The sequence below is a fragment of the Barbatula barbatula genome (assembly GCF_947034865.1).
Source record: "Barbatula barbatula genome assembly, chromosome: 3".
NCBI lineage: Eukaryota > Metazoa > Chordata > Actinopteri > Cypriniformes > Nemacheilidae > Barbatula > Barbatula barbatula.
Genome location: NC_136764.1, coordinates 16,095,059 through 16,107,677, shown reverse-complemented (window position 1 = coordinate 16,107,677; position 12,619 = coordinate 16,095,059). Strand labels below are relative to the sequence as shown.

The following is a 12,619-nucleotide window of genomic DNA, read 5'->3' as shown; positions in this document are numbered from 1 at the left end:
TGTTTGACAATTGCTTTTGTACAAGAATTTAATGCACGATTTTTATTTAAATAGGGTTTTCGAGAGATATTAAAAATAACGTAAAGTAAATTAATATAGTGCAATTGGTTAAGAAAGGTGATCGAAATGAATCATTGAGATTTATACTTGAGCTATGGCCATACTGTAGCCTAATCTGTGGCAATTTATATGATTTTTTAATTATTGTTGAATGTACATTTATGTATTTTGATTACCATTAAATGTGGTGGGGAAATCGGATGAAGTAGCCTAAATATATTTTTACGAAATCGATTTTTGACTTGCGATCAGCCATATTTTTCTCTGACAAGTTCGTCGGTTATGGTATCGTGTTATATGCAATTTTTTATTTACACGGAATAAAGATGAATACAAAATCGCGTTAAAAATAAAAGTATTTGAATTTGTAGCGATTTAATGAAAGCAGGATAAATCTCTCCTAGAGTAAAAAAGTCCACTCGCATCTCACATTCACCCCCGAGTCTCTCTGTGTAGTCCTAGAGAGCATAAATCGCATCACCCGATTTGTAGCATTTTGTGATGAGAATCCTCTTAAGGTTATTTTTCAGACGAATTCACGGCCGCCTTTGAGGTGTTTGTATTGTTATTAAATTATTCTTGGACAGGAAACTTGCCGTTGATTTTCCCAATTCTGCTTACACGGCATGTCAGCATTGTTTGAATCCAAATTTTACTAGCCTATTTATATAGGCTATTATTTATTTGAAGAAAAAGTCTAACCCTTTTTCCTGACAAATGGAAAGTTTCCGCTGAATTTAACATTTTACCTAAAATCTTTAACACCAATAAACAAGGAAATTCGCTGTTAATCATATTAATATATCTAACTTAACGAAATCAATGCCTGCAAATGTTTTAAATATAGGTTATATGCGCGCCTAAAACATTAACGAATGCATAACGCTGTCAATATTTATTGTGATGGTTATCGATTGTATTATTAGTGTATTATTGTAATATTTTTTATTAGTAATATTACTAACTCCAATGGTAAATGGATCATGGCCATTGGCTTTGATTTTCATTCCTCTCAGAATAATCTAACGAGGTGCGCACAAGAAGAGAGAGAGGCTTGGCCACAGAGGGAGGCGCTTCTGTGTCCTTCTGCCTTTCAGGAGTTTGTTCTCTCGCTTTCAGAAGAGGACATACCCGTGAGAAAGTCCACGGCCAGAGAATTATGAACCTTTAAGGAAACCCGTGTGGATTTTATCCCTCAAGACACGCTCAGCTGCCAACCAGAAGCGCGAGGCTGTGGGGATCGGGAGCGCAGATCTGGGAACTCACGGTAACGCGCGTAACTTCAACTTCATGTCATGAACGCTTTGACTTTACAAGCGACGTTTACATATATAGAGTGCTAGATTGTCAGCAGATTTGATTGTTATTCAGACCTCTATAATATGTCTCCCCTCGGGCAATAGACTTCAGAAGGTTTGTGTATAGGCTAATTGAAACCTTTTTGAGACATCAGGTGTGGTCTGTGGAGACCTGCCTGTCATTCTATTCTCTCACAGAACATTAGCATAGTAAAATGGACCTGACAAAGCCTGCTGAACGTGTTCTTGCAAATAAATAGAGATCTATGGGCCTATTGACTGTACAAAGAGCTGAAATGGCTAGAATAGAAGCGCCGGGTTGTGTTATTTCGTTTTTGAATGGGATTAAAGGCTATTTAATTTCTAGATTAAAGATGTCCTTTAATCCTTTCTGTTGTATGCGCATACACTGTTTTAATGTTTGTAAATGTATTTGTTCTACGTGGAGGAAAGCGTAAATCATTTAGTTTTTTATTATTTCACATTCGACAGAGATGTTTCAGCTTTTTTCTGTCCTATTTCTATGGACATTCATTCTGGATGTAAGCTTTTTTTGTCTTGGACAATAACTGCTCCTCGGGTTCAAGTCCATGCAAATGAGCAAAAGAGCAACTTTAACTTAATCCTCTTGGACAAAATTCACCATGAGATTATTTTTCTCAAACTCTTGTGCAACCAGGTCCTTTTAAAGAGATCCTCACCCAGAAACACAGACTGTTCATTTAATGGCCTTATCAAAACCTGTACATGACTTTTTCTTCCGTGGAGCACATATTAATTCATATATTTTGAGAGATCTCTTTGGTTTTGTGTCAATGGGGACCATAGTTTGGTTACCATCATTCAAAACATCTTTTGTGTGTTTTGAGCTTTGCAGAAAAAAAATCATAGTGGATTGGAATGACAAGAGGGTGAATAAGCAATGACAGATTCTTCATTTGTGGGCGAACTATCCCTTCAAGCAAGTTGTTAACTCTATGGGCTTTTACTTCTTGATATAATGATTATACATCCATTTCTAAGCTCCCCTTTGTATGGAGAAGGAGAGTAATATGGTCTGTGTGTGAAGAATACATTAGAGGTGAAAGTTAAGATATCTCACATGGTCCTGTAACTCTGCCACAGGGTTCACTTCCCTTGGACCTTAGCTGACCTCAACTCCATTTTCTCTTAGGGTCAGTGCTCCATCTGAATGGGCCTCTGTGTCAGTTTAAAGATGCCAACAGGTCTTAAACTGTACCACAAGGCACCTGTCTGTCAAAAAAGTGATGATTTATTGTCTAATTAATCTAATTAACAATTAATTGACTCACCAAACTGACTTTAATTCCTGAAAAAACTGTAGTGACAGCCTGTACAATGTCCATACATATTCCTCTCTTATAAAATGTATTTTACTTTCTCCCCCTTGTGGTTACATATATCATTTGCGAAGATTTTTCATGAGATATGTCCTTTGACAGAGCTTGTTAATTTCGGCAACAAAAAGCAGCTCTTATGATTGCTATCAATTCTCAGCCTATTGCTAATACTACAAACAGAATTAAGATATTTCCAAAGGCTGCGCTCGGCTTTCACTTAATAGTTGGTTTTTGCTGATTTTCCAGATGAAATCCATGCAAGTTCATGAGTGTTTCTACATCGGTTTTAGGACACTGATGAAGGATATTACCTTTTTCTCTTTATCTGAACATCTCTTACCAAACTTTTGATAGCAAAGAATGTTAAGTGCTCTTATTTTACACTCATGTTTGTGGCTGCAAGCAGTGTTTAATACAATAAGCTGTATTCTTCTGAAATTGCCAGGTCAGATACATTAATCATGGTGGCGTCGGTGCCTTTGAAAGACCGGGCCAGGTCATTACTTGAAGCCTGTCTAAGGCTGAACCAGGCGACATGGAAACGCTTTGAATGTCGTTAGTTCATCCAGACACACTAATGGCTGGTTTTTCCCCCTCCCTCAGCTTAATTTGAACAAATGAGATGTGAGCTACAATATAAAGGCCTGTGAGGATGGGCTGGCCTGTGTGCCCGAATGCTGGCAGTTGAAATAATTGCCAGAGTATTCATTTAGAAACTGGGACTGTGAAAGTGAGGGTCCGAGTCTTCCATAGCACTTGGTGGATAGGATAACTGCAAGTTAACAAGCAATCTGGTTTTATGTAAATTATTTCAATGATGAAGCTTCTTTCGTTCCAGCCAATATGTCATCTCAAGGGTAACTTTTCGGCTTCCTTTTATAGAGTATTTGGTTCCCTAGTGCATCACTATCTTTCTCTCGCTTTCTTTAGAGGTCGCTGTGACTGTTCAGGCTAAACCTTTCAGGGCTGAAATACTATCTTCACCATTAGCCCCTCTTTCCTAATTTATTCCCATTTAAGGATTTGTTCATCCAAGTGCTCCTACTCGGTCATTCCCCTTTGAATTGTTTTTAATCTGGCTCTATTTGGTTATCAAAGCAAAAGGCAAGACACTTTAATGAAGAGGAGAGAAGGTAAAGCTGTTTGTCCAGGATGGGTTTCAGAAAGGAAAAGACATTAGCTACTGAGTCTAAATTGCTCAATGCAGAGTTTATTCAGAAGAGCACATTAATCTGGACTATAAAGTTTAGAACAACAGTACGGCTTAAATGTACAATGTTATTTATTTTACTGATTCTTTGTGTTCTCACAAAATCAGACTGTGGTATCCGCCAAATAAATGTTTTTTGTGTGGATCAAGAGAAACCGCAATATGTAAATGTAGTATTTGAATGAAGGAGATGCATATACATCCACAAAGAACAGAGTTCCTGCAGATTATTTCTGATTCTGAAAAGAAATTACAGGTAAAGTAAAGTAGCTAGCAAGTTGTCTAGACCATGATATTTTGTAGAAGAACTGTTACTTGGTTTAACGTAAATGCGACAGCTACACAACCCATTCAACAATCAAATTAAAATCAAATTAATATACAATAAAATTCGACAAATTAACTGTATCAAATCATTGTACAATAAAATCTTATTATAAATTAATCTAAAATAAATTAAATGTAAATTGTTCTATTATTAGCAACTAGCCAGACTGATCAACAAACCCATGCACGTGCATCCAATAAAATCGTCTATATAGTTTTATGTTGGAAAAAAATTATTTGGACAGGATTAAGATCACATATATGTGAAACACAAATGTACCCAACTTCCTCGTGAAACTAGTTCCACCTAAAAAGTGCAAAAAATTCACAAGCTACCCTTAGTTATCTAATTTCTACTATTAACTAGTGTTTATAACTTCACCATTTTAAAGTCAAATTCGAAACACATTCAATAACCCATAAACCTAGCAATCAGTACTATAACAGCAATCAGATCAGCAATAATGGGCTTAATCTCACGCATTGTGATGTGAGATGTGAGGTATGTGTGCAAGTGCGTGTGTACGCCTGTAGGTGCCTGAGCGTGCTGTTTGTGTGGTCCGTGCGTGTGCCTCAGTCGAGGGTCTGTGCTCTCGTGCTCCATCCTAAAGGCGCGTGATGCAGCCGCGTGGTGTGGAATGCAAACAGTGGCCACTGCATTTGCGTAGCAAAAATAAAGTCTGCAAACCAATGTGCCTCTTTTGTCAAGGCTGACAGCCTCTGACTTAGACACTGCTGATTTCATTGCTGATGTACCGTGAATTGAGGAATTTACCCTATAATGAAGTCAAACAGCAATGATCCTGAACGTGGGCAATGGCATTGATGACCAAAGTTCAACAGCTGTATAATCGAAATAACTTATAATGTCTTTTCAGATCAAACTGATTAGGTGTCTAGCACTAAACAGCATCTTTCTTTTTGAACAAAATGAAGGCGGTCTATTTTGAGACCCAGTTATTTGCTGAATTGCATGCATTTGCCGCTCAGGTCTGGACTTCCAGGACACGCAGCTATTTATGATTATGAGTGTGCCTTACCCGAATGAGAAGTATCTGCATTTCTGTAAACATCAAAAGAAAGCATAATTTGACCAAAAAAAGTTCCTCTAAGGAGCAAATTAAACCAGCTGACACTTGAATGATGGATCTTTGCAATTATTGAGTTGTTTTTGCTATCATGTTCACTGAATGACATGAATGGTGGTCTGAAAACCACATGTGTTCACAATCCCATAATCAGCGCCTTTTTTCTTGGAAACTTTAACAAAAGAGTAAAGGGTTTTAAACAGGTAATGCTGGTTTTCTTGGCAGCATATTCTCTCTCTTCGCCTCTCCAGTGGCTGGACCTTGACAGTAATGGGAACTTACCTTTTGCCAGAAAAGGATTATTGAATTATACGCTTGGATGTCACGCACTCAGACATGCTGCAATTGAACTCGGGTTGTGGAGCATAAGATCATTAAACTGTCCTAGAACCAGTGTCTTGAATGTCTGCAAATAGCTAAAATACATGCTGTTTTAACTGTTTCAATAAAGCATACATCACTCTGGAAATAAAATCAAAAGAATGGCATGCTGATCCAAAGTGGGTTATGCTGGTTAGAGTTCGTATTGTCTTGGGCCATTTCTCAATATTTGTTCTTCAGCGGTCTTGTGTCCTCCTGTTCTCGATAACTACGTTATCAAGAACCGTCAAAGTCTGGTTCCGATTCTCAAGAACAGAGAATGCATTAGAGTACCCAGATGTGTTCTCGATATCAATGATGCATCCAAGTCTGTTCTTTGCGTTCTTGGAATTGAGAAATGGCCTTGGTCTAGTTGGATAATCATAATATTCATGATCATCTGAAAAATATGGCACACCAGCTAGGTCAATTCAAATTCTTTCATAGCTAAACTAGCAACGAATCCTAGTTGAACATAGGCATCCCATGCATGAAACAACACATGCCCCTGTCAACAGAGCATTACAAGTACAACTTCAAGGAAAGACCTGTGAATTTGAAGAGCATGCACCGTTCTTGAGGGCACAACTTGCGGCTTGCATGTACCCATTTTGTATTGGAGATTGAGGGTGATGAAGTTTAGAGAGCCAGAGGGAACACTGATAGATATATTACATGCACCTCATGGCCGAAGTTCACACCCCCAGATAAAAGCATGTCTGGCAATGATCAGGCAGACCCGGCTTGTGTAGCGTACTTTGCATCTCTGCCTTCACCAGGTGTCTTTTATTGGCTGGCTGATTTAGCGTGGCCTATCCAACATCACTGCACCTCATCATTAATGACAGGTAGACCTGGCACATCAAACACCTCTAATGGTTCTGTCTGAGACAGAGGGAGGAGAACAACCTGGGAGGAATGGGCAGTGAAATAACACAGGGGTCTCTCGAGAGACACGGTTTCCTGTAGTTCGACTGGCGCAAGCAACGCCAAGGTCGTGGGTTTGGTTCCACGGGAACGCATGTAATACCTCAGAGAAAACATTATAATGTCAGCTTTGATGTGTTAAGACACACCTCAACATTAAAATCAATTCATCATCTACAGTGTCTTTGTTGAGCGTATCCAGCAGAATTCCCTTCGCTCACCACAAGCAAATCAACGACAGCCAGCCCCTCATTTGCATAGGCTGTCATGGCCGAGTAGTTTGCGTCCACATTAGTCACAATGACGCCGCTGTGATGCTCTACTATTCTTTAACGGTGACATGTATTTGCCCGAGGGTGGGTTGCTCTGCTTTTGAAGCATGCCTTTAATCAATGAGTCCCTGCACGGAGACCGTCAACAGCACTCTGCTCATAGCTCTGCAGTTCCTCAAGAGTGTAGCCGCATATAGACTCGTCCCTCAGGCACCTTCAGCTGGCATGTTAACAGCCATGATCCAGGAGACATAGACTGACCAACAGAGACACTGCTCAGGGCACTTAAACACAACCAGCTGCACTGCTCCTCGTGAAGATTTTTACATGTTGGACACTTTGGCCTTTTCCTTTCTTCCCACAACCAGAGCTCCTCTGCTCTTTTGGTTGTGGTTGTGTAACTTAGAAGTATGCTCTTCCTCTTGACTTTCTTGACCACAGTTTGTCATTTCAGGACCGTGTGGGTTTCCCTAACCAAATCCGAAACCAAATCGAGAGGGTTCTTGTGTCTCAGTAGCATTTAGGTAAATGCGTTGCCTTGAAGCTAATTTGATGCCCTGGTCCTGAAGTCTTTTTGATTATGAAATTGGAATTGCTAATTACATGCATGAAACTGAAATTCACAGAAGACTTACTATAAACTTTTACTACAGGTTTGTTTGTCAAGTTGATCGAGCAGTCAACTATTTATTTTCATACATAAAATTCTGAAGATTTGTATGTTTTCCACAAAAATATCTCGTGCTTGCTCATGCAAAACCAAACTATGATGCTGTAGTTTTGCATGTGTTCCTTGCTAAATGGTTGTAATGAGTTGGACTGAGGTTGCTAGAAAATGCTGTATGGAGTAGTAGTAGTTAGATGATTGCTTACTTTTGTTACTCAAAAGAACCCAATTATCTTTGTTGTGGCCGCTTTTGTCATCAAAAAGCATAAAAATCATTGTTTAGACATCTTTTAGATACACATAATCTTACATCTATAGTGCAATGGGTAAAAGTCATATTCAATTCAAATTAAATTCAAACCTATTCCAAACCTGCTTTTTACGATATTTTTTTTGCAGCTTTACAGTACATACAGGGAAACAACATACAGGCAAACATTAAAACTACTATAGGTCTGTGAATTAAATAGGATGGTATTATTACACATAACGAAAGTACATTTGGCTATACTAACTGCGAAAACAATTGTGACATTTTATTAATAGCGCTATTAAATAATCATGTATATACATTATTTTTCAAGATGTATATAGGGACAGCATTAATTGGAAAAAATTTCTGTCATAATGTTAATTTATATTCATTTGATATTAAAGGATTAGTTGAACTACACCTTTAAGCAAATAAGCAAAATACATTTCAAATGTTAAAGTCAAACTATTAAATACAGAAAAAAGGTGTAATATCCAAATATAAAAAAATGTAAAATCCTGTGTAGAACAGTAATTAAGCAACATACAATGTTTCAACAAAAGCAACACTTTTGCTCATGGATGCCACATCCCACAACTGTCTGTTACCAGTGTTGTTTGTCTGTTTAAACTTCCCCTTAGACATGTGAATTTGTTTACTAGGCTGATGGTACCTGCAAATGCAGAAACGTTGGAAACATGTCGCACTCTTCCGCAGGCAGGAGATGGGTGGGGCTGTAAGTACCTACCCAAACAGAACTTATATAAAGCAGTTCTAGCCGCTATGAGGCTGCTCAGGTAGCAGCTGCAGTAGAGTTGTTCTACCACTGAAATAATTTGAGAGTTGAAAAACTACAAAGTTTTGCTTTAAAAAACATGCATAGCAGTTTTTATATAAGGTCAAATTAGCAGAAATGTACATGACAAATTTTACATTAAAACCAAGTTAAGAGACAACATTTAATAAACCCCTCTAAGTACGAGTGAAAGTAACAATGATACTTTGGAAGTCCCCAAATCTAATCATTAGCTTAAGTATGAATTTATTTTATCATGAAACCATTTTCATTGCCGATCACATTCTAAACAGCCTGCTGTGTGTTTGAGAGGCAGGTAGTGCTCTTATCATAACCTCTGGCCTGTGCCCCCTGTGTGCCAGCTCAGTTTACAGGAAGCAGTGAGGTGGGGGGCCGTCATGGATCGAGAGACCAAGGGGCTTATTTAGAAACTGACAGCCTAAAATGAGCCTCGCTGAGCCCAAGTGCTGGCCAGCCTATTTGCCAGATTGCACTTCCATAGCCTGTAATTGATGGATTTCCAAATTCCTGAGATATGGAGCCGCTCGTGTTTCTCTGTAGGTGTCCGATATTGATTTGTTTGTTACGGTCAGCCTAGTTTTTCTGCAATAGGTTTATACATTCAGCTGGATAGAAGCTGAAGAGTGAAGGAGGGCAGCCGGCCAGACTGTAAGAATGATTGTTGTGGTCAGGAGCGCAGATGTGTAGAATCTGTTGCACAGTCACAGCCATAACACTTGTACGCACGCACACACAAACCATTTCTAAACAAACAATCGTGCATATGTGGCTCGGAGCGTGTGCTTTTATTTCTCTGGTGATCAAAGCAATTACAGCGGTTTACATTAAGTGCCACGCATTTGGAAATGTATACCATTAGAATTATAAAATCATCACAAAACAATACATCCTTTCACATAAACATCATTTTGATTTTAATGCACCATATGCAGGAATTATGGGGTCGAAGTCACTGTAAACCCTCTTGACAGAATGTCTGCATTCATCTCTGGTCATATGTGGTCTCTCTAAGCTGAGCCCTTCCTCCAGAGACACCATAAATATGTCTTGAAGCTGTTGAAACTGGGTTCATATTTATTTGGCTGGATTTAGCAGACATAAATTCTAAATTCGCTCTAAGAAGCCAATAAACCTAGATGACTGAAGATCTTTAGATACACCGTTAGACATCTTAAATGTTCCTGAGGAGCACATGAGATACTATTTTTACTTTTGGCCTTAAAACTAGATTTATTAAGCTTTATCTATCATATTGTTGAAGAGTCCAATGGTGAGTTTAGGAGTAGACGAAAGGCAGAGATGGTGACTGAGACGGATAGAACGCCTCCTTCTGCATGAGCAGAGTAGTGCAATATGATTGAACAAATGAGTGTCTGGTTTATTTGACTAAATATTTGAGCTTGTTGTGTATTTTTTTTGTAAGAATATCGCATGTGAGACTAGCAACACTGTAACACTTTTTCATTGGTATCAGTCATTTATGGGAATCTGTGGTGGTAAGGATACAGCTTTAAAAGATTTACTAGGTTGCAGAACAGAGGTGATATTTCACCTGAACATACATTTGCAGAACACAAAGAAGATATTTTGAAAAATCATTAAAGACTCAAATGACGGTCTTTATTCGGGGTAAATAAGGGCTGCACAATATATTGAAATAACCCAAATATCTGAATGTGCATATCTTGATATACATATTGCAGTTGTCAGATTTTTTGAAGTAATAATGATTCCAAAGAATATGAAACCTGTATGTTGGTTTTATAATTTTCATTTTTTTTATTTCTTACTATTTTAAATATAATTTTATTATGAACATATCTTGTGTCGTATATAACAATATTCATGTCACATTTCCCCCCAATAAATAGGGGAATTTTCATTTCAATTTTCCTTTTTGAGTAAACTATCGATTTAAAGGTATAGTTCACTCAAATTAATCCAATGATTAAAAACTCATATAGCTGTCTGTTTTTTTCATGGGGTGAATAAAGGGCTGCACAATATATTCAAATGACCAAATATCGAAATGTGATATATAAATATAATTTTATGATTAAACTGTTCGCATGTCACATCTTTCTTCAGTATGACGCAGCCCCAATAGATGGTGAAAGAATTTCTAGAATGAATCCTCTAAATCTAAAAACATCTTATACCTAAACGGATAGTTCAACCAGAAAATCACCACAGAATGTTTTAAATTTTTTCACCCTCATGTCTTCCATAAAACAAGAAATGCTAAAAGAGCCTCAGCCCCTGTAACCTACATCCTCTCACAAACAAAATCTTTATTCTTCTGAATTAAGATTAACCGTCATCAGTTCATTTCTTCTTGTAACGCATCTCATAGAGGTAGCAACGAGAAAGGAATCCACACAACTGGAATGCAATCAAACTATGCCAAAATACGAGCACGGCACGATCCGTTACGTTGCCTTTCATTCTGCTTCCCTAGCAAATAATTGGCCTGTCCTCATTAATCATTTTTTGTGTTGCTGTGTTTGACTGAGTCCTGCTGTTTGAATGGTGTTAACTGAGACACTGTGGCCGGTTCCTGACCCTGATATAAATCAGAGCCCACAGCACAGGTTACACAGTCACACACTGCAACGAGTCAATAAACATCTGCATTGCTCAGGGCTCTTATCAACCTCTCTGTATCTCCGTGGCTTGTCTACGTGTGCTACCAAGTCAAGAATGCTTTTGACAGCATTCACTTCATGGCTGTTTATTTGAGGGACAACAGCTCTTTTTAGCATCGCGGCTTTGTCTGCAGGCAAGTCTGCACCAGCCACGCTCAGAGATTGCACTGTAACAACAATAAGCGTGTTTCTAAAGGCGTTATGCCTGTGATGAATGGGTGCACCTTTAATTATAAGTTTGTATGCATGCTGCCTTGTCACCCGCATGTTGCTCTCTTGAGTTTACATAACCTGTCTCTGTATTTTCCCGTAGGTCAGTGTATAATAAAGTTGTTCCTTGTACTTTCCATGCAGGTGGGAGTTACTGGCCAAGAGGTCGTTTCAGTGCAATGTCAATCATACCATCAGTCACCGATGCATCGTGTCACAGGAAGAGCTGGCAGGTGTGTACAAATGAACAGATTCTTTGCTTGGACATCTGTCGATTCAATAGTGTCATAGTAGAATAGAGAAAACCTTAATTTCAGTTACCCATCAACCTCTGCTTTGTTTTTGCAGGTACTTGTATGGGTTGTGATGTCTCTGCTGCCCCTGGTGGCAGGAGGCAGGTCAGGTTTCAGAGCAGAATCTGAAGTTGCGGTGGGATTCGTTGGCGCTGAAGTAGAGGAACCGCTGTTAGAGACCCTTCCGGATATTGAGGAGGACATAGACGAGGGCAGTGACTCTCCATGGCACGGTCTGTTTGGTAAGTCTGGAAATCGTTTTCCAATGTTCTACAAGGAATGAATCCGCAATGAATTATTCAATCCTAAAAAGTGATAAATCTAAATTTGTCTCCATCTGTTTCCATGTCTCCTGCAGAGCCATCTGTGTTTGTTGAGGACGACCAGCAGCAGGCTCGATGGGAACGTTCCCCCCGGTCACCAGATACCACTGACATACAGACCAAAGGTGCACGCAAGAAAAAGAAGAAAAAAGAGAAGGAAGAAAAGAAAAAGAAAGACAAGAATAATGGGAGGCGGCACAGCAGCCGGGAATGCCGTGTGGAAAAACGGGAGATGCGCGTGCGGGACCTGGGCATGGGCTTTGATTCGGACGAGATTGTCCTTTTCAAGTTCTGTGTCGGCTCTTGTCAGAGGTCTCGTGGGAATTATGACCTGGCTCTGCGTGCTCTGCTGGCCAATGGGAGTTTGCCGAAACGAACATCAAGGAAGATTAGTGCGAATCCTTGTTGCCGCCCGACGGCCTACGAGCCAGTCTCCTTCATGGATGCTACTACTACCTGGAGAACCATCAAATCCCTCTCTGCTGCAGACTGTGAATGTGTAGGATGA

At 39.1% G+C, this 12,619-nt stretch overlaps 1 protein-coding gene across 1 annotated transcript; it reads left to right on the top strand.

Moving 5' to 3' along the window:
- Nucleotides 1-11,645: 11,645 nt before the first annotated feature.
- Nucleotides 11,646-12,619, top strand: artnb (artemin b; the record flags this gene model as incomplete). Its single annotated transcript, XM_079452074.1, has 3 exons — nucleotides 11,646-11,728; nucleotides 11,844-12,030; nucleotides 12,147-12,619. The coding sequence occupies exons 1-3, from the start codon at nucleotides 11,675-11,677 to the stop codon at nucleotides 12,617-12,619; spliced, it is 714 nt and encodes a 237-aa protein (XP_079308200.1). The 5' UTR covers nucleotides 11,646-11,674.